General features: G+C 44.7%; 1 protein-coding gene across 2 annotated transcripts in view; it reads left to right on the top strand.

Moving 5' to 3' along the window:
• Positions 1–23,982, top strand: part of LOC138581103 (NFATC2-interacting protein-like) — a 267,438-nt gene that overhangs the window by 33,354 nt on the left and 210,102 nt on the right. For both annotated transcript variants that reach the window (XM_069652180.1, XM_069652178.1), the window contains exon 3: positions 15,137–15,218. In XM_069652180.1, coding sequence (XP_069508281.1) covers positions 15,137–15,218 — 82 coding nt within the window. The remainder of the gene's footprint in view (positions 1–15,136; positions 15,219–23,982) is intronic.

Here is a 23,982-nt window from a genome sequence, read left to right as displayed (position 1 = left end):
ATATGATTACAACAGTAATTACTACTGCTTAATGATCGAGGGAATCAAGATACACATAAGCCAAATGAAACAGCATGATACCACCAATAATCAAGATAAGTGAAAAGAAAGAAAATCAATTAAGAATGGAGGAAAAAAGGGAAAACAGACAGAAAATTCAATAAATATTCACTGTACATTTCATATATGCAAACAGATAAATGGAGATGCGCAGCACAAACAGATGAAACAAGAGGAGCCCTAAAAGTTATTATGTGCCAATAGAATTATAAAGCCCTTCATCAGTATTGTGTCCCGATGGAAACTTGGTTTGGAAATCAATAATCCTCTTGGTCTCCAGCTGTCTAAATCTCAAAGTCTTATGACCACCATGGGGAGGTTTCTTAATGTTTGCAATTCCAAAGAACAAAAATCCATCCAACTGTCCATTATGGCACTCATGAAAATGTTTGGTGATAGGTTTACGAAAAGTCTGTGTTCTTAATTTCCCAGATATTTTGTAAAATCCTGAGTTTCAACTTGCATGTTGTGCTCCCAACATACAACTTGGAACAGGAGCAACTGAGGACATAAACAGCAAAGTCTGTATTACAAGTAATGTTGCTGCAAATGGAAAACGTAGTCCCAACTATAGGATGTTTAAAAGAAGACGGGTAAGTCGCATAATCACACACCTTACATCTTGTACATTTAACAAACACAATGGTGTTCTGGGCTAACCACGTTTGTGGTTTAGGTGGAGCCAAGGAGCCTGTAGACCAGCTTATCTTTCAAAGAAGCTGCTCTGTGAAAAGTAAGGGAGGGGCGAGCTGGAAGAACTAGTTTTAAATCCTTATCCGCCCTAAGGTCATGTTAATACTTTGAAATAATGTTGCGGATCTGGCTTGAATCAGACCCATAGGTGAGAATAAGTCAAATGTCTTGATCAGTTTCACTGGCACTATGCTCAATGTGGTTAAGAGAGAATCTCAATTGAAACTGTGTGCATTTACAAAAGCCTGTTCCATTTTTCTTTTAGGATACCCCCTCAAAGCAAAACGAGATACAACTGATGCACTCTTGGTATCAAAGTCAGACAAATCCGAGCATGCAACAGAACCACACAAATTCCCCATAGGGAATTGTCATGATCACAGAAAAAGGTTCCACTAGAATCCCAAAAAAGAACTGGACAGCACCTTATCACTTCTGGATGGTAGGTAGGCAACACAGTGTGGTGGGTGGTCCTAGTTCATCACTTCCTGACTCCACAACATGGCTGCTCTGGTTGTTCCCTAGTTTAGAGCAGTGCTGTCTAGTTGTTTTCTCTCCAGGAGTATTTAAGCCCCTCCCAGCTGGTGCTCGGGGCTTCGTGTCTCATCTGTCCGTTGACGCTTACCGTTCCAGTTAACCTTAGTCACACCCCGTATATTTATTGAATAGCAAATTTCCAAGTTTCAGTTCGCAGTCTAGTCACTACCTTCTGCATATTGTAGGTTTCCTAGTTGGTGTCCGTGTTGTGTGATTCTAGTTCAGTCACAACAAGTGCTCGCATCGGAGCTTTTAGTTCCTGTCAGACTGCACTCGCTTGAGTGTCTTGGTTTCCGAACACCTCAGCAGAAGCATAGCACTTTTCCAGTCATTCCGCAGCAAGTATTGCCACTGTTTTTGTATATGTTGTTGCAGTTCATTCTTTCAGTTGAAATTGCGAGCGTTGTAGTGGCGTTTCGTTACGCTCATGCTTGGCGGTGAAAACGGAATCTTTCATTCCTTACATTCACCGGCGCAAGTGTTATTTGGAACCTTTCCCTCATAGACGGAATCTTACTTTTTTCTCATATTTACCGGCGCAAGTTCTATGTAGCGCTTCCGTCATTTCAAGTTGTGTAATTTGCTTCCAAAGTCATACGCACACGAAGGTTAAGTTTTGAATGTTGACAGATTAGTACTGAAGCGCTTTTCAGTACCTTTCCTGTCACATGTTATTTCTAAACGCAGGTGCCTGTGCAGTAGGAAGTGCTTACAGCAGCCTCATTTATTTTGTCCTCTAGTCACATTCATACACTAGTTCAGTTAGGGAGACAGGTGCAGTTAGAATTCCATTTTAGTGTAAGCATCTCCAGTTTCTGTCATATTCACATCTCCATGGGAAATTCCCATATCTCTTCGTACTAGCCCTGTGACCTGTCCTCACACAGAAGACCAACTCTTCAGAACTCTGAGCCACTGCACAGATGCTGGATGGAGAGCTCATTCAATAACAGCATTAGGTAAGACAAGTTATACAGCAAGTTTTGGCAAACAATTAGTTATTGTACCTTTTACCCCAGTTTTCAAGCCTGTTCACTTCCACTAAAGGAATATTCTGTGTATTATAGGTTACTCCATCACAGAAGAAGTGTAGATTGTTACAGCAATGCTAACTAAGAAAAGTTATAGAAGTAGTTCCTGTGTGTGTCCCCGCAGAGTTAAGGTAAGCGTTACGGGAATACTGTTAATACAGGTCCTAGGATGATTGCTCGCAGCTGACCGCTGCTGATTAGAACTCGTGGGCTTACGAAACACAGGTAGTGTCTAAGCAATTCACCCCTTTGGTTACCTTGACATCCAAAAAAAACAAATCTGTAACACTATGTGAATCTGTGAAATGTAAATTCAGCTCATTTCCATTCAGGATTTTTACAAAGTCCAACCACTCAGCCTCACTGCCTTTCCAAATAATAAATAAATCATCAATATAACGAAGCCAACAGAATACCTTATCAGTATAAAACTCATTGGCAGGACTCTACACAAAATTGTGTTCTCACCAGCCCATGGTGAGGTTGGCATACACGGGGGCTAAATAGCCCCCATCGCAGTCCCTCTAATCTGGTGGTAGTAGGAATCATTAAAAAGAAAATAATTGTTAAAACAGAACTTCATCATTTCAGCAAATCAAAGTAAACATTTTTTTATTTGTCTTTGATTAAAACATTGAAATTTTACAAAGTATATGATAAGTCATTTAGTTCTTAAACATTAGACATCAAAATTCGCAAAAATACAAAAAAAGTTTTAAAACAGAGATATCGTGAAACAAGAGAGCCAGTAGTGCAGATAATTACTAATAAATAAGTATGTTCTTTACATGCCATGATGCTTTAGTTCCTTTTCTATATGTTCAGAAAGTCTAACTAGGGCATACATCAAAGGCCTGTAGTTACCATACATCATTCTTGTCCATAAAGACTCAAGACAATCTTCATATTCTATATTTACAAATTTCATCAGAGTATTGGTTCTCTCGATTTAAAAATATGGGCAATATAAAATTAAATGTTTGAGCGATTCTATTGGTTCAGTACAAGGGTAAAAACGACATTTCACATCAATATCAGCATCTTTTTGTTGGTTCCAGTGTTTGGTCCTTTCCCGAGAGTGAAGTAAGTTGAATTTAAACTGCATACAGATATTACTCACACGGTTACAAGGGAAGGACTTGATGTATTTGTATCTTGGAACACGTTTTTTAGTATGGGTGAAATATTCCAAATACATTTTGTGATTCTGAATATCAATGAGAGTTTTACACCAGTCAAGATCATAGTTTTCTCTTTGCGTAGCCCGGTCTCAGGTACAAATCATCCAATGTAACATTTATATCTACCAAAATGGTCTGCATTTCGGAGTGAAATTTGTTGAATGATGGAATTGTATGCAACAGCAAATTGGTTTTTAATTCATTATATAAGGAGTTGGATGAAGAAGTGAAGATTCTTGCATAAGTAGTAAACTGTCTCCATTTCCTACGAGATGATAATGAGATTATGCCCAATTCATGTCTTATAACACTGTTTGGCAAGGAGAGTGGAAAATGCATTGCGGCTTTCACCATGGTACCTTGCAGTCTATCCAAATAGGTATTCAAATCCGAAAAACAAATGTCCAAAGAATACACAATGATACTTTCAATCTTAAGTTCAAGGAAATCTAGGAACAGCACCAAGGAGAATTTGCAATATTTTGCATAAATTACTTTTAGTTGGGAAAGCAGAGGTTGACTTTTTAGACTTAACATTGAGATCCAAGATTTAATCGAGGTAGTCTCAGTGATATGGTAACCCAAATAGATTGTATTTGAAATCAGTGGAATTGATATTTCTGATAAATACCATTGATAACTTTGGGTCTTGTTATTATTATTTTTTTTGTTTCCAAATCAAATTTTCAAATAAATGTAATTTGGTTTGCAATCCAGCCGGAGTGGGATCAAAAATAATGATGTCATCTGCAAATGCAAGCCATTGCAGATGCAGTGTGCCTAATTTCACTGAGAACAGATTTCTTTTATTCCAGAAATTGTCCAAATATGACAGATACAAGTTAAAAAATGAAGCAGCAAGATTGCATCCTTGTTTGAGTCCCAAAGATGTCCTAATAGGCTTTGTGGTACTTCCATCTGTACAGATCCTGATCTTATAAGAGGTGTCAGTAAGTAACTTGATAAACCAGTATATTAGTTCATTTGGAATTCCCATTTTCCCCATTTTTTTCCAAATAATATTGCGCACAATGCTATCGAAGACTGCAGACATGTCAATTAAGGCGATATAAACAGGATTTGAGTTCTTTGCTTTTGCCTCAGTTATCACATGTGCCATTATAGTGGCATTTAAGGAAGTGCTCATGGCCTTACAAAAGCCTGTTTGGAATTTGGAATAGAGGTTTAATCTCTCGATGCGTTTTTCGAGCTCAAACAGCAACAGGATTGCAGAGATCTTGGCCTCCGTGTTAATAAGCGAGATCAGGTCGGGTAGGGTCGCCTTTTTTGTAAATGGGGATTATATTCGAGGTCACCCAGGAATGAGGAATGACTCCGGAAGATATGATATTATCAAAGTTACATTTTAAGATTGTGGACCATACGCCTGGGTCGGTTTTATATACACATGACGGTAACCCATCAGGTCCAGCGGCTTTCGAAAAGGATAATTTGTTTATGGCCCATTTTATATCATTAGTCGACCATTGATAATGGCTGATCTCCTTATAACACAAAGACGGACTCTGTTCATTCTTAAATTTATCCGGGAGCTGCAATTTCAATGACACATATTCGCACCAGACCTTTTCGGAAATATAATTCGGCATAAGCGGTACTATGCAGTTGTCAACCTTTTTAATTGTTTGCCAGATAGTTCTGGTGTCGTGTCTACAGATCGCTTTAATCAAGGAGCAATTCACATAGTTATGGTTCAAAATGTGTAAGTGTCTCAACTTGTTTTTGTATTTCATCATTATACGTTTGCGCATAGTGTGATAGTTGAGGGAGTGGAATTCCTCGTTCCTAAGTCTCCTCAGTTCCTTGTTTTTTTCCTTTTTAGGGTCTTGCAAGCTGGATCGAATTGATGAGAATGAGATTTCAGTTTTATATTTGGAATTAAAGTGTACCAATGCAGTGTTTACTATTTCCGTGAGCATAGCCTCCATATCAGCTATTGTTCTAGATCGGTGTTTGTTGATCTGAGAAACCCGCATCGAAACAAAGTTGACAAATTGTCTACACAAGCCCTTATTCCATCGGACCGATAAAGGCGCACGGTGGACTTCCGGAATACTAAGGAGGGGTCTAAGTCTAATATTGGATACTCCCAGCTTTAAGGATATGGACAGCTGAGCATGGTCCCCATAAGTTATTGGACTGATTATTAGGGAGGAAGCAACCGGGGAGAGGTTATGCGATAAGAATATAGAATCAAGTGATGAAAATGTAAGGCCCCAGTTCCATGTAAATTGCGCATCTATCCATGATGTTTCAGCAACGTCCATGTCCCAATCTTGAAAGTAAGAATTCCAAATTGCACCTCTATTATGTGAAAGACCTTTATGGTTATTATCTGCCAAATTAAACCTTGGCCGACAGTCGGAGTTAAAATCTCCACCCATAATGATTTCAAATTCACTGTTCTCTTTGACTAAGGTTTCTAGACAGTTATCCAGTTCATTTAACATATCGTCAATGAGGGTGTTTAAAGGGTTCCAATAGATAGTTATTAGTAAGATCGGTTTGATAGTCTTGTTCTTCAAAGTTAACAAAACACCAAGTAAATTAGCTGATTCCCGTACAAGCTTAGTAAGAGCTCTTATTTTATTATTTATTGCAATTGCGAGTCCCCCTGAGGGGCGTCCTAGGGAAAGTCTCCTGGCTTGCAAGCAATGTGTGGTATATCCGTTAAGGGTAAAAGTGTCAAGCTTCATAGTTTCCTGAAGCAGCATGATAAATGGATAATCATGTGAGTTCAAGGTAGTAAACCATTTAATTCAATTTAGGAACCCACACGAATTCCATGACAAGATCTTTAGTTCGCCACATTGCATGGGCTATGTCCTACTTATTTCAATTTTAGGATTTAGAATTGTTTTTAGCATAGGTTCTAACCATGAAATATCAGAGTTTTTGCCTAAGTTCAAAAATTCTAAAAGAGGCGTATTCTTATCTGTAGAACCATTAATGGATTGTTGGATATTTCCGTTATTGTTACTCGCTGCAGACTCAGGGGAGAACATTAGAAAGTCTTTAGCTGTTATTTCATTTTCAAATGTGTTTAGTGTAAACCCTTGTTCTTTAATTTCCACTCTACAGTGCCAGATAAATTTAAGAATAGATTCTGACTTAAGATAGAAGATGGACCGGTAGTTATTCCAGGGTGCGAGTGAAACTTGTGTAATGTCCCCTGATTTCAGCATCCTCAACTGTGGAATTTGTGCAAGCAACTCGAGAAGGAATGAACGATTAATACAAGAGCTGCCAAGAGAATTGAAGTTACCCTCAAAACCTATGATATGCACCCTATCTAGTTCTACATGATCGCTTAAAGAAGGTCTATTATCCAATGTCTCATTTCTAGATGGAAGGACGCTATTGGGTGAGGTCCCTGAGTTCAAGAGAGTTAGAGGAGAAGTAATATGTGGAGGATTTATCTCCAATGCATTAGCCACTCAGATTTCACCATCCTGAATTGCCCTTCTCAGAGATGTTAAAATCTCCCCGCGATTCTCACTGGCAGTGTAATTTTGAGAAAAATGTGGGAAGTGATTTGCTTAGGCCGGATTCATGCAATAGAGAGTTATAGTCCTTTTGGAAATCAATAGGAGCATGGATATCTTTGCCTGGCTCACATTTTAGATCATTTAGATTGCGGGCTTTGGAGCAGATGCCTTTCGTGACCAACAGCCACGCTTTACTGCCCCCATTGACTACAATAAATGTATTAATATTGGAAGTGGGGAAGGAGTTAGCAGTAGGCTCGGCTATATAGATTTCACTGTAGGTTTTCTTCTCATGAATACTTGGCCGCGGTACATAAAAGGCTTCAGGAGTGTATGGTTCTTGGTTTCTTACAACCGTCTGTGACCGGTCTGTGGTTTTGCAACTCCTAACAACAACAGGAAAGTATCCAGCAAGATTTATTTTGGACAGTTTCGAAGATGATTCGATTGTTTGTGCAATAGTCAGGGTTCTTTAAAGGATGTTTTAATTTTTTTTGTAGTAGGCGAAGAGAACGTGGGCGATTGCACAGCTTTGCCATGATTAGTGACTGGTTTTTTCAAGAGTTTGCATGGTGGCACTAGTTTGGCAATTGCAACATTCTGAGCCACTGGTAATAGGACGTCTTGACTAGCTGGCGGACGTCTATTTGGGTCATCATCGTTTTTTCCGTTGACAGTACCCGGATCAGATGACTCAGATATTTTGTTATCTCCTGGAACATGTTAGCCGCATTCAGGCTTGTTTTATTATTTGAAAGAGCTTCTTTCCGCCTTTTTGCGTAGCGTTTAATAGCTCGTAGATGCAGTGGTGAGAAAGAAAGCCAGGATTCACTTGATGGTCTGAGTTCGTATTTTCATCCTGCTTTGCATCCTCTATTGCATTTAAGAGCACAGAGGGGCTGTCCAGGGGTTCAGAGTTTTGCGTAGAATTAGTGTGAAGCTGAGCAAACGTAACCTTTATCTCATCTATTGAACTCTTCAGTTCTTTCAACTCAATAACAGAGCTACAGCTGCAAGGTTTAGCAGGGGCATCAATAGGATCCACCAATAGTGGGATGGGAATTATTAAGTAAGAACTATCAAGTGGTTCTTTAATATATTGGGTACTTTTCAACCATTGATACAGGATGGGTTATAGAGGTGATTAGTCTTGGGTTAGACAACTCAATTTTATGCATCAATGAAGATTCGGAAGCCATTATGAAACCTTCCATTCTATCCAATTTCGAACATATCTGAAGCATCATGTTTTTTATTTCACGTAATTCTAAGTGGGTCTGGTCGTGTCCCTTACCGAGTAAATCTAGAATTTTGATTATCACCGGAAATGTGTGGGGGGACCTTCCTTCATAGTATTCCAAAGAATTAGAACGTGTAGGCGAATCAAAATGGGGATAATTCAATTGTGAATGACTTAGATCAGGAGATTACTAAAGAACCCAATCCACCTCGACTGATGTAATGTCATCATCAGCTGAGGTAGTATTTTGTGAAGTTATTTGGGAGGCATTGCATAACGGAGTGTTTGGATAAGATTTCCACACCGATGTCTTTGTAACAAGAGGCGTGAGCATCCTTGTAGAACATTGCACATGTTTGTCCAGTGCCACCATGTTTTCAAGATGTGGCGTGCATATTAGAGCCAGGGGAGGGAGAATTTAGCAAGGCAATTCCTCCTTCATTTTCCTCGAAGAGTCATTATTCATTGGTTCTTTTTTTCCCGGCAGTTCAGGAGAGATAAGGGTAATGACACATTTAGCCACATGGATTTGGACGGCGCGTGACGCCGGATTGGAGGGGCAACGGTCAGGGAGATGGATGGGAGGATTCTCCATTATAGCTAAATCGGCGTACAAGGTTCTGCCCGTACAAATCATTGAGTCAATGGTAGAACTCATGATGACAGCAGGCGGAGGCTTGTTACAGCGACCGCTACCGTAAGCCACTTGCCATAGAGTCAGCTAGACAAATCAAAACAGACCCTCGACACCCTCTAGGATCAAAATGTCAATAGTGTCAAATGTAAGATAATAATAAGCTATTGAGTAATAGGCAGTTAACATGTAATGTTCAAGCCCAAATATTGTTGCCTTACAGTCTTCTCAGAGCAAAAAGTAAGCAATCGTATTGCAAATGTTAGTTCTTTTTCAGCATAGAAATTATTTTTCCTTATTGCTCAGTTTTAGAAAAAGGGGTAAATACTGCACTGCAGCTCCAGCCTCCAGCCCTCCACCCTAACAGCCCAACAGCACACTTGACACACTTCTTGACACACTTGGGGATGCGCGCGCGGGATGCGCGTACACCTCAGTTAAAGAGGGGCTGCTAGGAGGCGTAGGCGGAGTCAAGAGCACACAGCCTCTGCAATAGAAAAGAGACAGAAGCTACGTAAGAGGCAGGTGAGTGGGGGTTAGGCACAGGAAGCACATGAAGTTGCCATTACTTTCTAGCCCAGCCCACACTTGTCCTAGTCACAGCCCAGCCCACCCAGGTACTCGTACCACCCTCAACACTTAATCTCTATTGCATGAGCGTAACAATGCACATATTAATAAAGGTGATGAATTACTTTGGGAAATGGAGTCCAATACATGAGGCAGTCCAGACAAACGTTTCGCTTGGAAAATAGATGGTAAGATTCCTCTTCTCCTTACAGCGTGGAGATGAGGTTGATCAGCGTGCTAGCCCAACAGCACACTTGACACACTTGGGGTAAACCTTTTCAAATAAAGCTTCGCTTGCCCTACTCTCGAGGAACTCCCTACCTATCCTGAAGGCTAAGGGAACAATCTCTAGTATGGGTAAATTGGCCCTCACTCTAAACAAATCAGCTTCAAAATGTTCAAAGAAAAGTCTTGAACCAGTTATTATCAGTTCCTAGTCAAAACAAAAGTTCATCAAACAAAAATCCACAGGTAATGATTCTCTGGTTTTGGTTGAAAAAATCCCCTTCCAATTCCAGCAAAGAAAATAGCACCAATGGTGAACCTGTTTATCTTCTATTCAAGATTATTTGCCACAGTTGAAAAGAATAGGTGTGGGACTTCTCCATCTACAACGTTACATTGTTTAGGATTTCTGCAGTACGTTTGGTATATTTGTCAGGATGCTTCTCTTTGGGTTGCTGCTTCCTTTTTAACAACCACCCTTCTACTGTTACTAAGAGAACAGTCACCTTTGCCCCACACTATGCCACTACTTCAAACCACTCCAATGTGACATCCGCGGGTATACCACCACAGTTCCGGTACTCCTACCATTGCTTTGTACTTCTGAATTATCAGGAGGCAAAGTCTTCAACCTTTTCAGGTAGGCAAGGCACTCTTGCCTTCAATCATTTTCTACAAAGGGGCAGCCGCTTTGCCTCTTCCGTCTGTCTGACTGCCACAAGAATATAATTACAACTGTTCAGCCCTTTAGAATCTGTAGGCATGCATTGACAAGATCCTTCGACCTCTAAGTAGGCAAGACATGCTTCCTTTTAATGAATTCCTAATGAGGGTCAGCCTCTTTGCATCTTCCGTCTAACTGCCACAGGAATAACCTGCCACTGCCAACAAAACTGACTTCCTTTCACCTTCAGCAGTCTGCAGCATTACAGGTTAACTTCTGAATATTCTTTATAAGCAGCAGCTCCCCTTACCCAACTTTACTCGCACCTCTCTGCCCAGGTAATTACCCAGAAGCCATAGTGCCACTCTTTCAGTTTCAGGTAACAATGGCACACTTATATTTGAGGCCACTGGGACAACTTCACAGATTAGGTCGATGGGTTTAAACAAGACTGGTTTCACTATGAGAAGGGTTCACATCTTGGCTTGGGTAATGCTTGGTCTCCTCTTCAGTATTATGACTTCTTGAAATAATAATGTCAATTCTGGATAATACAAGGTTCAGTCTTCGAAGTGGAAACATAATTGGGTACACACGACCACTCTTTAAGGTAGATTTTTAAACTTAGTGTTAAATATAATTGCATTCCTGTATAGTATCAAGGCGGCAACTTCTGACTTCCCTCTGGGAACACAATTGGTCACACGCAACCTTCCTTTGATGCAGCTTTATCCTGTTAGTACTTGTAACTCATGTAAGACGTTAATGTTAGGTTTTCGGAATGGATTCAAAAAGCTTCATAATGAGTAATTCGAAAAGGGTTCAATAATGGATGTAACGGCTTTTACTTATCATGCGAACACTACAGCTTTCAGAATAAGCGCGAGTACTACATTTCCATTGTCAATCCATGTCAATTTAAAATGTCTAGCAACTTCTCGCTTTTAGCTATACGGGAGTCACTTCAGAGCTTGTTACAGTTACCGGCAAGGCTTGTTGAGTGAATCTGAACGCTGTGCTTCACTCACCGGCTTCAGAGTCAATGCGGTTGCATTTTTTTGTTTTACTTCCCCCAATTTCCTCGGCCACTGCTACTACTTTGGCCTCACTTGGGTCCCACACCCTTCTCAAGCACGGACCTCGGGACCACCTACTACCACACAAGGGGCCCTCGTCACCTACTGGGGTGCTACCGCCACCTGCTCCTAGAGACCTCTTTGTGAACATTCTTGCCACCCTGGTGACTTCCCTGCACCAGAGGTTACAAACTCCGCTGGCAGGGCCCAGTGGACTTGCAGCCCCCCTCGTCCTGCAAGGGAAGAGCAGCGACTGCAAAGGCCATTGCAATGAATAGACACTGAATCGGAACGTGATCCTCAAGATGATCACCCTTCCATCCACACTATCGACACAACGGATGAGTACGACAATATCATCCCAGCTGATGGTAAAACTGAGAAGATTCCCATCCTAATGGGTAGAGCATCGAACATGTTCAGACTTTTGCCAGAGGAACAGAAGGACAGCCTTCTATTTCAAAGAAGAGAGCAACATAGAAAGGCCTTCCTACATTTACTACTCTTGGACAACATTTGGGAGGAAGGTCTCATTGCTATGGCCCATCCATCCACGGCGACAGGTTCAACCAAAAAAAGGCACCTGCTTGCCTACGCACACAACCCACACCTGATTCTGTAGTTTCTGCAGCAGCTTACAAGTGGTCCGACAAGGGCTCGGCTGCAAGATGGCTACTGCCTGAAATGGCTTCGACAAACATCTACAATATCCTTCCTATTCATCCTGCTTTTCTGAGCGAGTGGCCGACACTGACCGGCTGCTCTGTGAGCTGATGGTCGGTGGTGCCCTACAAGCTATTTTCTATCCTTTGAGCCCCGCGCTGAGTGGGGATCTTGCAAGCTTTCTGACTGTCGGCGAAGCAGCCTGTTCAAATTGCCCAGATGCCGAGATAATGTTGCACGCTAAGTGCGGAGGGGTTGGCTCATCCGCTCCTTTCCTGGGGGCTGGCTTTGGAGGCGGGGGGCGGAGATGAATCGCTGATCGGCCCTGTGGGGCTAGCAGAGTTTGGGTGGCGGCTGGCCCTCTGGCTGCTACGGCGGCTGACAATGGTAACCTGGCTCGAGAATAGTGTCCTGACCTTCCGGCGGGACACATGCTTTGCTGCACACCCGGATGGTGCTTGATTAAGGGGCGGTGCCCTGGACCTTCTCTAGACCCGACGAGGGTGCAGTGACGTTCAGGTTGCCGGGAGGCCTGTCCCTCTGACCTCTGTGGCTTGCGAGCACGAGCGGCCTGCTGTGAGAGTAGGTCTTGATGCAGCTTTCTTCCTCCTGTGCCTCTGCTGCGAATGCAGTGCGGGCAGGGATTGACTTTCCCTGTCTGACAGCCATGCCTGCTGGGGAGGGTGCATTCCTGTTATCTGCATTTTTATGGGGCTGTGTTGGCTCTTGTTAGCCCTGATGGGCCGCACTGCAAAACTCCCTTCGCTCTGGTACATTGGTGTAGTATGGTGCTCTGCCCACTGGCCTGCTGGTGATGGAGGGTGGACCTGTTGGGCTGAGGCCTATGGTGAGTGTTCACCTGGGCTGCCTGGTGCCTGGCGCCTGGCCCTTCCACTTTGTGGTGCCATCCTGGTGTGAACAGCCTGGGCAGTTTGGGGCTACTTTGAGGTGCCCACTTGGTCTCTGCGGGCTGGTGGGTCATGCGGCTCAGCATGGGCAATCCCAAGAAGCAAGCCAAAATTGATCAATTAACCAAGACGGATCAACTTGGGCCGGCGGCAACCACCTCCATGATCCCTTCTGAAATGGATTTTTTTGCCCTGAATCATAATCTCCTGGCCTTGAAGGAAAGCACTGTCAATTTGGGTACGAAGATTGATGCCCTTCCCTGCAAGGTGGACATCTCCATAGTCCAGATCGATGAAGTTGTGTGGCTGCATGTTGGAAGCTGAACAAAGAATTGGGGCCAGAGAGGACAAAGTAGCGGAGCTACAAAGAGAGGAAGCGCTCCTGCAACAGAGTGTGAAGAGTGTTGTGGCTTAGAATGACTACCTCGAAGGGGAGGTCACAAAGGAATAACTTGCGTCTACTTGAGTCCTGGAGCCCACTGCAATAGATAACATGGAAAAATTAGTCAAGAAATTGCTCTTGGACTCTTCCCCGTTTCCATTATGTTCTTAGCCTAGAGAGCACATCGATCTGTAGCCTCCAAACCACCTCCAGCGGGCAATCATTAATAGGATTTTCAATTACAGAGACTGGCACATGCTCCTTAGGGCCGCAGGAGAGAAAGGGGAGCTGTGGTTTGGCTCCTCTATGATCGGTGTGTTCCCAGATTTTAGCCCACGGGTACAGGAGCAGAGAAAAACCTTTCAAGCAGTCAAGAATATCCTGAGGAAGAAAGAGGTCTGCTATGCCATTTCCTGCAAAACTAGGGTTTGTCCATAATAGCAAGGATTGTTTTTTTACGGCCCCGGAGATGGGCTGCCTGAACCAGGGGGATCTCTGTCTGCCGGCTGGTTGGCCACTGGCAGGCTAATGTTTGACCACTCTATGTTCTTGTTATTATCTCCTGTAGCTCTGTGCGGACCCCTCCATGGACTGAGTTATTTCACTAGTGTTCGGCCATAAGTAAACCTTCTGTAAGGGTCATCTGTCACATGGAGCTAATGTGGAAGCCGACGGCTCCCCATATTTGCAGCTACTTTGTGTGGAGATGATTTGTTTTGGTTCACTGGTTTGGTGGGGTCGGGGGTTGTTGCTGGTATGTTTGTTTCTGGCATGGGTGCGTGCGGGACGGAGGGAGGGAGGGTCTGGCTCAGGTTGAGCACAGTATTAACAGTTTTGTGGATTAATGAGTACTTGATTTGCATGCTTATCTTTTGTTCATTGGGTGGGCAGGGCGTCCGACCAAACGTCTCCCATGGGCCCCGGGCGGAAGACAATATTACTCCATTGTTTTGTTGTATATGCTAGATGTGGGGGGGTGAGCAACTAACTCTGATGACCTGGAATATCTGGGGGTTGACCAACGGTAAGAAATTCCACCTGATTGTGAACCAGGTGAAAAGACCTCGGGGGATCGAAGTCCAAGGTATGGGAAAGTTCGAATGTGTCAAGCTAGACTTAATTTTTGTCATAGGTCATTGTTGTATTCTTGTGCATGTGGGTGCATAGCCGTGCCTGCAGCAGATGGCCACCAAATTAGTGCATGAATACGTACCCTAAGGCTCAGATGGAGCTCTGTCTTGGGTGTAGCTGTGCGATCAGATCATCTGTATATAGACAGACTGTGCTCATAAAATCCTCTGTATGTAATAGGAAGACTTCCCTCATAAATCATCTAACTGCAATAAACTGGCTACCATCATATATCTTCAACATGCAATATAGCATGGATGGGCCGGAGTAATTTTAATCTACAGTTTGTAGGCATTTTGCATACAAGTGCCTTTAAGAATGAACCTCCTTAATCTGGGCTGGTAGGATATTGTGTGCAAACTAATTTGTTTGGTATTACTCTTTTCCTTGTAGGCCAACTTGCTCGAAGCCCATTTCCTTGCAGTATTTTTACCACATTTTACCTAAAAATGTTTAATAGGGGAGGTGCAGGGGCCTCCCCTTGCAATTCTTTCCCAGTAAAATGTGGTAAACTATTTCGAGGAAAAGGGCTTCGAGCAAATTGCTGCGGGCAACTGGCACAGATCAGTTTATTGTGCTGAAGCATTGTCTGGATCGTGCTCACCAAGGATATTTTATCACCCTTATTTCAGGTTAACAGCAGCTTGAAGCTGTATCCAGTTAATACTGATGATTTGACAACGCTGACCAATCAACTGCAGGATGCGCAAGAAGGTAAGGTGTTATATGGCTAGGGAAATGCTTGATAGATGGATGGATGGAGAGAACACTCTTGCACCAATCAACAGTTGAAAGGCCTTAAACTCCTTTACACTTTATAGTATCATTTTATCTCCACACTGTGCAGAACACTAAAAAGCACTGACCTACAGTGAGGTAATTGCTTCCCTGCTCACCTTGTGGTGGATGACCAATTCAGGTCCCCTCTTCTGAGGAGAGCAGGGTGGTTAAAGTTGTTGCACATATGACATTAAATATGGAAATGTCCATACACAGAGGTGTACTGGTGCCCTCTGGTTGGTTTAGAAGTCTGGTGTCATCAGACACTTAGCGCTTTTCCCTCTGATCGGTCCAGCAGAGCTTCCTTATGGTCCCCCTCGGTTTGGAGTCTATTTTTTCCTAGGTAAGGCTTGCCGTTGCCCCTCATTCGGCTTCGGTTAAACAAGGTAAGGATTCAACTTCTAGTTAAATAAGACATTTGTGAACTCTACTTCCAGGATGCAGGTTCATCCTTTCAAATGTATGTAGCAGTTGCCTTATCGTGGGTGGTGGGCAAGGGTTGGGAGGCAATAGCCTGGTGCCACATACAAACGTTCACAGGCTTTGTCCAGGGTGGTTATGCAACTCCTGTTACCATAACCAGATATCTGGGCTTGGTCACTGCAGTTTTCGCTTGTCAGTGGGAGGCAGTGTCCTTGAATATAGACCTACATCTGTATCATTACATTTTTCGTCAGAGCAAAAGATAGCTGTTGGACAAGTAGCTACTGGATTTTATGTAAACGGTCCTGTTGGGATGCCCCAACCGTTTTCCCTGCAAGTCACAGCCAGACTGTGCTCAATTCGTTTTTACACCTAAACTGAAGGTTGCCACCAGCCAGTGGCTCCCATAAACCTATCCAAGTAAGGTTAGATGCAAGTGCAGGGGGCCTATGGGAGCACCTTAATCCTGAGAGGCTTATAGGCTCAAGAACCATATGACTTTCCTGTTGAGGCCTTTGATTGGGACGCCTCACGGTAAGTTTACATTTGCTTTTACCAGCTGGTTTAGAGACATTGTCTAAGAGGTACACATAAGGGCTCAACTTAACACATGTTGATTTCCTTTCTAAGTTGATGAGCAGCTCTGTGCATTGGAGTTATAGTGGCTTCATAGCACCTGGCGCTGGTAGACCTCTCCTCGGCCAAATTTGTACAACTACTCTGTCGGTTGGTCAGCAATTGCACTATATATTACTAAAAACTGCGGTCAGCAAGAATCTGACTTACTCGACACCACAAAACCCAGTAGCAACAGCTTAATAGGTTTGCACAGGCACCATATTGTCACTTAACCTTTGATGGGCCTAGTTTGAGCACATCTAGGATGTGGATCAGTGCTCTTACACGCAGAGTTTACATATGTGTATTTGTAGTACAATCAGACTTTGCCTGTGAACCGGGTTCTGTGGAGAGCCGGTCTTGCTCTTGTGTATGTTTGTGCTGGTGGAAGATGCTATTAGCCAGACAGACCTTGATGCCAACTCTAGCCCTGTGCGCTCCATTTGTTAATCTATTAGGTAACCGAGCCCAAACCTATCTTGCATGCGCACCTAGATCCCCACCCATTTAAACCCAATTTCTTCACCCACCTCAAGGATATCTTGCTTCAAATACCAAACTTGTTTAACTTCGCTAGACCCCCCTCCCAACCAGAACCCACCTTCACCTTGTATGCATACAACCCCCCTAACAACCACCACTTGGACCCCCAGGCATCACTCTGCTCTCAACCGTCCCCCTTGGCCACCTTTCAACCATGCCCCACTTTTACCCACTCCCTCTGGCAATGCTAACCATTCACAATTCCACCCCACCTAATCCTCCTAACCCATCCCTCTTCCCCACCCCCTACACCAATGCACCCACATTTATCCCCATGTCGACCACCCAATCATATTTTCTACCTCCCTAACCAATCACTCACTCTCAGCTGGACCAAGAGCATTAAATACACCTCAGCCACCAACCCTCCTATCAGTCCCCTTACCATACGCATCAACCTAAGTCTTCTATCTACCTTCCACTCAGTCTGCCTCTTATCCCTACCAGATGGCATCCCTTGTTGTTAAGTCTCCGCCCCCCTCCCACCAACAGTCATCTCTCCCTGAAATTGCCCAGTCTTCATCCACCGCTTGCTTGCCCCTTCTCATAGGCAAGATGACAGCCAGAGCAAATGTTCCATATGACCTATTTGTAATAACCATGTACACCTCCTCAGAGTCTCTCTAAGACTCTTCTCTGGCACCCACTTTAGCCCTCCCTTGTCCATGTGCCCATTCTTTCCCTTCCTACCTTGTCATCCTCTCCTCCACCTTGCATGACACCTACCCTAACTCCCCATCTAACAGGCCTTTAAACTTGCCCCGATCATCATACTAACCTTTGTTAGGGAGAATTATCCAGAATGTCTAATTTCCCTTAACTACTGAGTCCCACAGCAGCTTTGCTGGATTTCTAGGATTTCTTTTTTTCCACCTGGTAAGAGTGAGTCTTTTTTTCCCACCCCTACATTTGTTTTGCTATGTGTGTTTAACATCTTTGTGTTCATAGACTGTGGAGCCTCCCCTACTCCATAGGCATCATCTTTTTACTATGTGTTACACAGCACCTTTAGTGCAGTGACACAGGGTTGTCTTTTTCAGACTTCCCACTTTAAACTCCATTTTCTGAGACTGACTACCGTCTCCCAGAACATGTAAAGTTGCCATTGACTTTATTAGTCTTTTTAAATTCACAGACCCAGTACAAACTATCTTACATAGAGTTTTGGAAAGGTTTAATAGTTATCCCTTTTTGTCTGGTTCTCATGGAACATTATTTCGTTCCCCTCTCTTTAAGATTTGGCTGGTGGCAGTGGTATCTACCCTATTTTTCCTACCACGGTCTATTTAAATAGCCTTGGTACTGTTTTAGGCTAAGTTAGTAGCCTCAAACTTAAATCCGCTATACCCCATTTACTTTTATTTGGTTCCGGCTGGGTTTAGTCACCATTTTTTTATAAAGGTCTTTCTCGTGTTTTACTCTGCTCACTAAACCAGGTTTGTTTCCTTTGTTCGCTGTCCTTTGGCTGGCTTCTGCACAGAAGCCCTCCTTAGGCACCTGAATGTCTGAGGGGGACAGGACGTGAGGGAGGGGTTTGAGACTCCCTGCACAGGGTCTCCTTGGAGACCCATGTCGCAATATGTATGATTGGCTGTGGCGACTGTCCCGCCGGGACAGCCACCCTGCTGTGTGATTGACAGCCAGGCTGCGTGAATGGGGGAAAACCGCATGAAAAGCAGGTCTCTGGGACTGAGAAGGCAGAGTCGCCACTGGATCGAGAGAACCGAAGAGAAGCTGACAGAAGAGGACCTCTACCACGACTTAACCTCCCGGTGAAGCCCTGCTGCGGGTCCGAATCTCCAAACTTCGACGACAGGGAAGATCTGCAAGGAATCTTCTCTCCTTGAGCTGGTGGGACCAACCAGTTTGCCGAACTGCAAGCCAGGCATCCCTCCTCTGGTCGAATTTGCTATGCACAGCTACAGTGAACCGAATAGCCAGGAGGACCGGACCCTGCTTGGGTTTTAAGGAGCGCACCTTTTATTTTTTGCTTTGCTCTGCTTCTGGTTTCTTCCCTGGGCAGTGCAGGACCCTCCAGTCTTCCTACCATGTCAGTCCAACAGTGGCTTCAGGAACCGTGAGCCTGCAGGACCTGCCAGGAAAGTCTGCCTCAGCCACAGCCTTCTTCTCCATTTAAGGTACTGTTCAAACCCGGTCGTTCGTTCCGTCCGACCACGGTGAAAGTGTTTGAAATCTTTTGCCAATCCGAGGGCTTGTCCTTCTCTATTCTTCAAAGTAACTTTTTTTCCGACCAACTTGTTTCCGAACTCTTGGCAAAGACTTAACCGCAAACTACTCTGAAATGTGTGATCCTCTGCAACGACCCTGGTCCATTGACTTTGGCTCGGGCCCCTTGATTTGATTTCCTCACCATAGTTGCCTTTTCTAGATTGCCCTGCTTGCTTACTTGTTGCTGCTGCTCAACTTTTGTATAACCTTGTCTTTCCCTCCTCTTTTAAATTGCTGGAGTGCCATTTTGCTTGCACTTAATTTTGAGTTTAACCTGTCCAGAATCAATTGGGTGGTGTGTAATATATTAAGAGTGATTTTTCTCCTGCTTTACTTTAGTGAATTGTTTTACAACTGATGTGTAAATAAATGTATGTTCTTTTACTCAGAAACCTTGAGTCAGTGTTTGTTTGAATCATAGTAATTGCTGTCCTTTGTGTAACTATTGATACTTTTACTCTTGAGATAAGTATGGCTGCTCAGCCATCGCTACCACTTTACTGTGTAGTACAGGCTTGTACCAAAGGTGAATTTGTACTGTCACTTGTAGTCTTAATTGTGTGTGGTGTTCCCAAAGGGTACTGCATATGATTCTGCCTAACAACCTTCATTTGTAGGTTTGACGGTACAGACGCATATATTTGTCTATGTCATCCAGTTGTAGCTACAGTTTGTGTCCTCAGTTTTGAATAGGGATGAGTACCAGCATTTAGCATCTTTCGTTTTCACATAGAACGGCAGATAAAATATAAAGGTACTAGTGTAAGAGTCTGTGTACAGGGGCCAAAGTGCAGGTTTTCGTTGACACCGTAGAACCACTACATATCCTAAGGTAAGGGCTCCCTCTAGCATTGACAACAGGAGAAGGTACTGCATCGGACACACATACACGACAAACCTGCATCCGGCCTTTTATTGTATTGTTAGATTATTATTTTTTCCAATAAGTTTTTATTAAACTTTTGTAACTCATACAACAAAGAGCAGTAACAGGAAGAAAATAAACAAAAGAACCCCCTAAGCCCCTTTATCCCGCCCCTCCCCCACCTCTCCCCACCCAGATTCTACAGGTTCACTGAGCGACCAAGTTCAACAAATAGGAGAAGGAAAATGGCAAGCACACTTAACTTGAAAGGTCCGATTCATCCTGAGGTCGAACTATGCCCAACAGTTCCATCGCCCTGGGGCACTAGGCCCGGCGGGCTCCCGCCTTTAAGAAGGACAACAGGGTGGCCCATTCCGAGTAAAACCTCATGTGCATGCCTTGAATCACATAGGTGAGCCACTCCATTGCCACCAGTGCCCACAGTTTCGCCATCTACTCATGGTCCTGAGGAGGGTCCTTTGAATTCCACTTCCTAGTTTCGCCATCTACTCATGCTCCTGAGGAGGGTCCTTTGAATTCCACTTCCTGGCCAGGACCAATGCCGCCGACATCATCATTATCGCATATAGTTTGCGGTCCGCTTTGGTGGACAGGGTGGCAAGCATTCCATTGAGGCCCACTAAGTCGCGTCCCTAACCTCCATGCTGCAAAGGACCCAACACCTGAGTTATCGCCTGCCAAACCTGAGTCCAAACAACGAGTTTCAGGCATTCCCACCAAATGTGAGCCCAGGTTCCCACTTCACCGCACTCCCGCCAACAAAGCGCCGATAGCGTGGGGTACATCTTGTTTAACTTGAGCGGGGTACGGTGCCATCTAAATAGAAGCTTCAGCCATATCTCCCGGATTTGAATAGACCTGGCGAGTTTTGGGATTTGGGACCACAACCTAAGCCACTCCTGTTCCCCTATGCCAGCCCCTAGATCAGTCTCCCATTTACTCATGCAGGACCTGGAGTGTAGTGCCTCTTCCCGTTTTATGAGTTTGTAGATAGATGAAACCACCGCCCTGTCCCCCGAGTTGGTGTCCAGATACTTTTCAAATTGGGCGTCTTACGGACGGGTGGGAGATCCAGTGCCTGAACTGGAGGTATGAAAATCTCTGCTTCGAAGGGATTGTGTCCTCCGACGTATTCCTTATCTTAGATATCTCTTTCCAGCTTTGCTGGCCTCGGAAAATTTTTCTCTAGAGGGCGCTGCGCGTCGATGTCCGCCAAGTCGATGTCCCTCGACAGCCGCCGTATCGACGTCGACGTCATCCTGCCTATAAAGGCCGCACGCAGCGTCCGTTGTTCAGTTCCGTTTTTCCGCGCTTACTCAGTGCCTCGTAATATCTTTGCTCAGTTTCGTAGAGAATTTATACCTATTTCCTCGAGATATTCGATCCATACTCGATGGCTTCCTCGTCGGAACCGACGACCCCTCGGTCCGGCTTCAAAAAATGCAGAGACTGTGGGAAAAAGATGTCGCTGACTGACCCTCACAGAGTTTGTCTGTGGTGTTTGGGAGCTGAACACGATTGTTCGGAGTGCGAGGACTGTATGTCCATGACAGCTAAGGCCCTGAAGGAGCGTAGGGGGAAGCTGGAAAAAGGTAAGACTTCAAAAGCTTCTTCTTCCTCGACGAAGTCGAGACATTCGTCTCCTCGTCACCATTCGCGCTCCAGGTCTCGGAGTGGGTCCCATCACTCCTCGAGAAAGAAGCACTCGAAGAGGAGACGTCGAAGATCCCCTTCTCCGTCCTCCTCTTCCTCTGTTTCTCCTAAGAGAATCCCTTGCCCCACGAAACATAGTTCCCGGGCTGAATGGGAGGAATTCCGCAAAAATATGATGAGCGTCTTCGAGAAAGCGGCCTCGACCCCCTCGAATACTGCCGAGAGCGATGCTCTGGTCGAAAGACCCGAAGGTCAAAAACGCTGCGAGTCGCAGTACCCGGCGAAGGAAACTTCTCGAGCGCGTCACGAACCCTCGAGTAAAGCTATGACCTCGAAACCTTCTTCGAAGGTTCAGTCGACACCGTCGACGCCGAGGTCAGTGTCTTCGACGCTGTTGTCGAAGGGACCTTCAACACACGGGTCTGTCGACTCGACGCCATCTTCCACACCGGCGTCGACGCCAAGGAAAGTCACGGTTGCGGCGCACCCAGTGGCTATCCCCAGGTCCTCGATGACGATGGCGTCGAGATTGTCGACTTCCTCGAGCAGAATCCCAATTCTATCGAGCACCTCGAGGCCTCCGCCTTTGTTTTCGACGCCACGCTCGAAGCCTTCGGCGTCAACGACATCGACGTTTTCGAGGCCGATTACAACAAGTTTGGCACCCTCTGCCTTGGAGATGGGTTTCACACCCTTTGTGAGTTCAGACCAATTGAGAACTATGTCCTCAATTATAGAAGAGGGAGAACTATCTGACCAAGAAGAGACATTTGAGTTGCAGGGACCTGCAACCCCAGTTCAAGAGGAGTTATCCTCAGAAGAACGCAGGTTAAAGGATCTCCATGATTCCTTACATGAGGCAAGTGGGTTAGACACCTCCCCTGAGGTGGAGTTCGCTAGGCCAGACCCGGGGGAGCATGCTGAAACCCCCTATAGAGCCTTAATGGCCAGGATCACAGAATTTATGGGGTGGTCAACACCTTCACAGGCTTTCCAACAAGATGACCTCACGGATATTCTTGATAAAGGTCCACAGGAGGATCCTGTAGTGCCTTTTCATAAAGCTCTTCAAAGGAAAATCATGACGAACTGGGAAACCCCAGATGTCGTCCCGGCAGTAAATAAAAAACTGTCTACTAAATACAGGGTATCTTCTGCAGACCCGGAGTTTTTGTCAAAACACCCATCCCCAGAAAGTCTGGTGGTACAGGCAGCATCTTCTACTGACATCAAGACTGCTTACCCTACCGTCCCACAGGACAGGGACGATAAGAAATATGATGCCATGGCAAAGAAAGTTTTTTCGGCATGTAGCATGGCGTTAAAATCTATTAATGCTACTTGGACCCTTGCTAGATTCAGCCATACACTTTGGGAGTGTGCTTCTACAGCAGCTGACTGCATCCCGGAGGGAGAAGAAACTGAGGCGTTCCTAAATATCATACAAGACGGTAAAGACGCTATGTGCGAATCCCTCCAGACGGGCATTGATTCGGCTGACGGTATCAGCAGAGCAATGGTGGCAAGTACAACAACCAGGAGATTCGCTTGGTTGAGAAAGTCTGGTTTTGCCCCAGATGTGCAAGCCAGGCTCTTGAACATGCCATTCGATGGCTCTTCTTTGTTTGGGAAAAAGGCGGATGACAGTTTAGAAAAACTGCAAACATCAAAGGCAGCAGCAAAATCCCTAGGCGCTGCAATCCGTCAGACACCTTTTCGTCCCACAGGAACCTCTGCGAGAGGCAAGTCCTTTCGCTTCTACTCCGCATTCGGAAGAGGTAGGGGACGACCGGCTCAAAGGGGACAAAGAAGAACTACCCGAGGTGAACGGGGTAGATATTCAAAAGCCGCAGCAACAGCAGGTGACTCTTTACCATCTGCATCAGCCGCCCCAAAACCACTCTGGGGACTTCCCTCACAAGACACCTGTAGGAGGCAGGTTAACTCAACATCTGGCGGAATGGCAGGCTATCACGTCAGATGCTTGGGCATTGGAGACAGTTGCACAAGGTTACTGCCTGCCTCTCCTACGCATACCTCAGAGTCATCCACCGGGGATCAGCTCTCAAAAAGCTCCAGATCCGCTTCTCTTGCAGGAAATTTTAGACCTGCTAGAGAAAGGTGCCATAGAACCGGTACCTGTAGCGGAGAGGAACAAGGGCTGGTACTCCCCTTACTTTCTCATTCCAAAGAAAGACAGAGGACTGAGACCCATCTTGGACTTGCGAGAATTGAACAAATTCCTCAGGAAAGACAAATTCAAGATGGTAACTCTTTCTCAGATCCTTCAGGCCCTTCAGTTCCAGGACTGGTTGGTATCTCTGGACCTTCAGGACGCTTATTTCC

Source organism: Ambystoma mexicanum, chromosome 3p (assembly GCF_040938575.1).
Source record: "Ambystoma mexicanum isolate Mex_15411 chromosome 3p, UKY_AmexF1_1, whole genome shotgun sequence".
Classification (NCBI taxonomy): domain Eukaryota; kingdom Metazoa; phylum Chordata; class Amphibia; order Caudata; family Ambystomatidae; genus Ambystoma; species Ambystoma mexicanum.
Note: the sequence above shows the minus strand (reverse complement) of the source record. Positions and strands in the feature narration are given on the sequence as shown.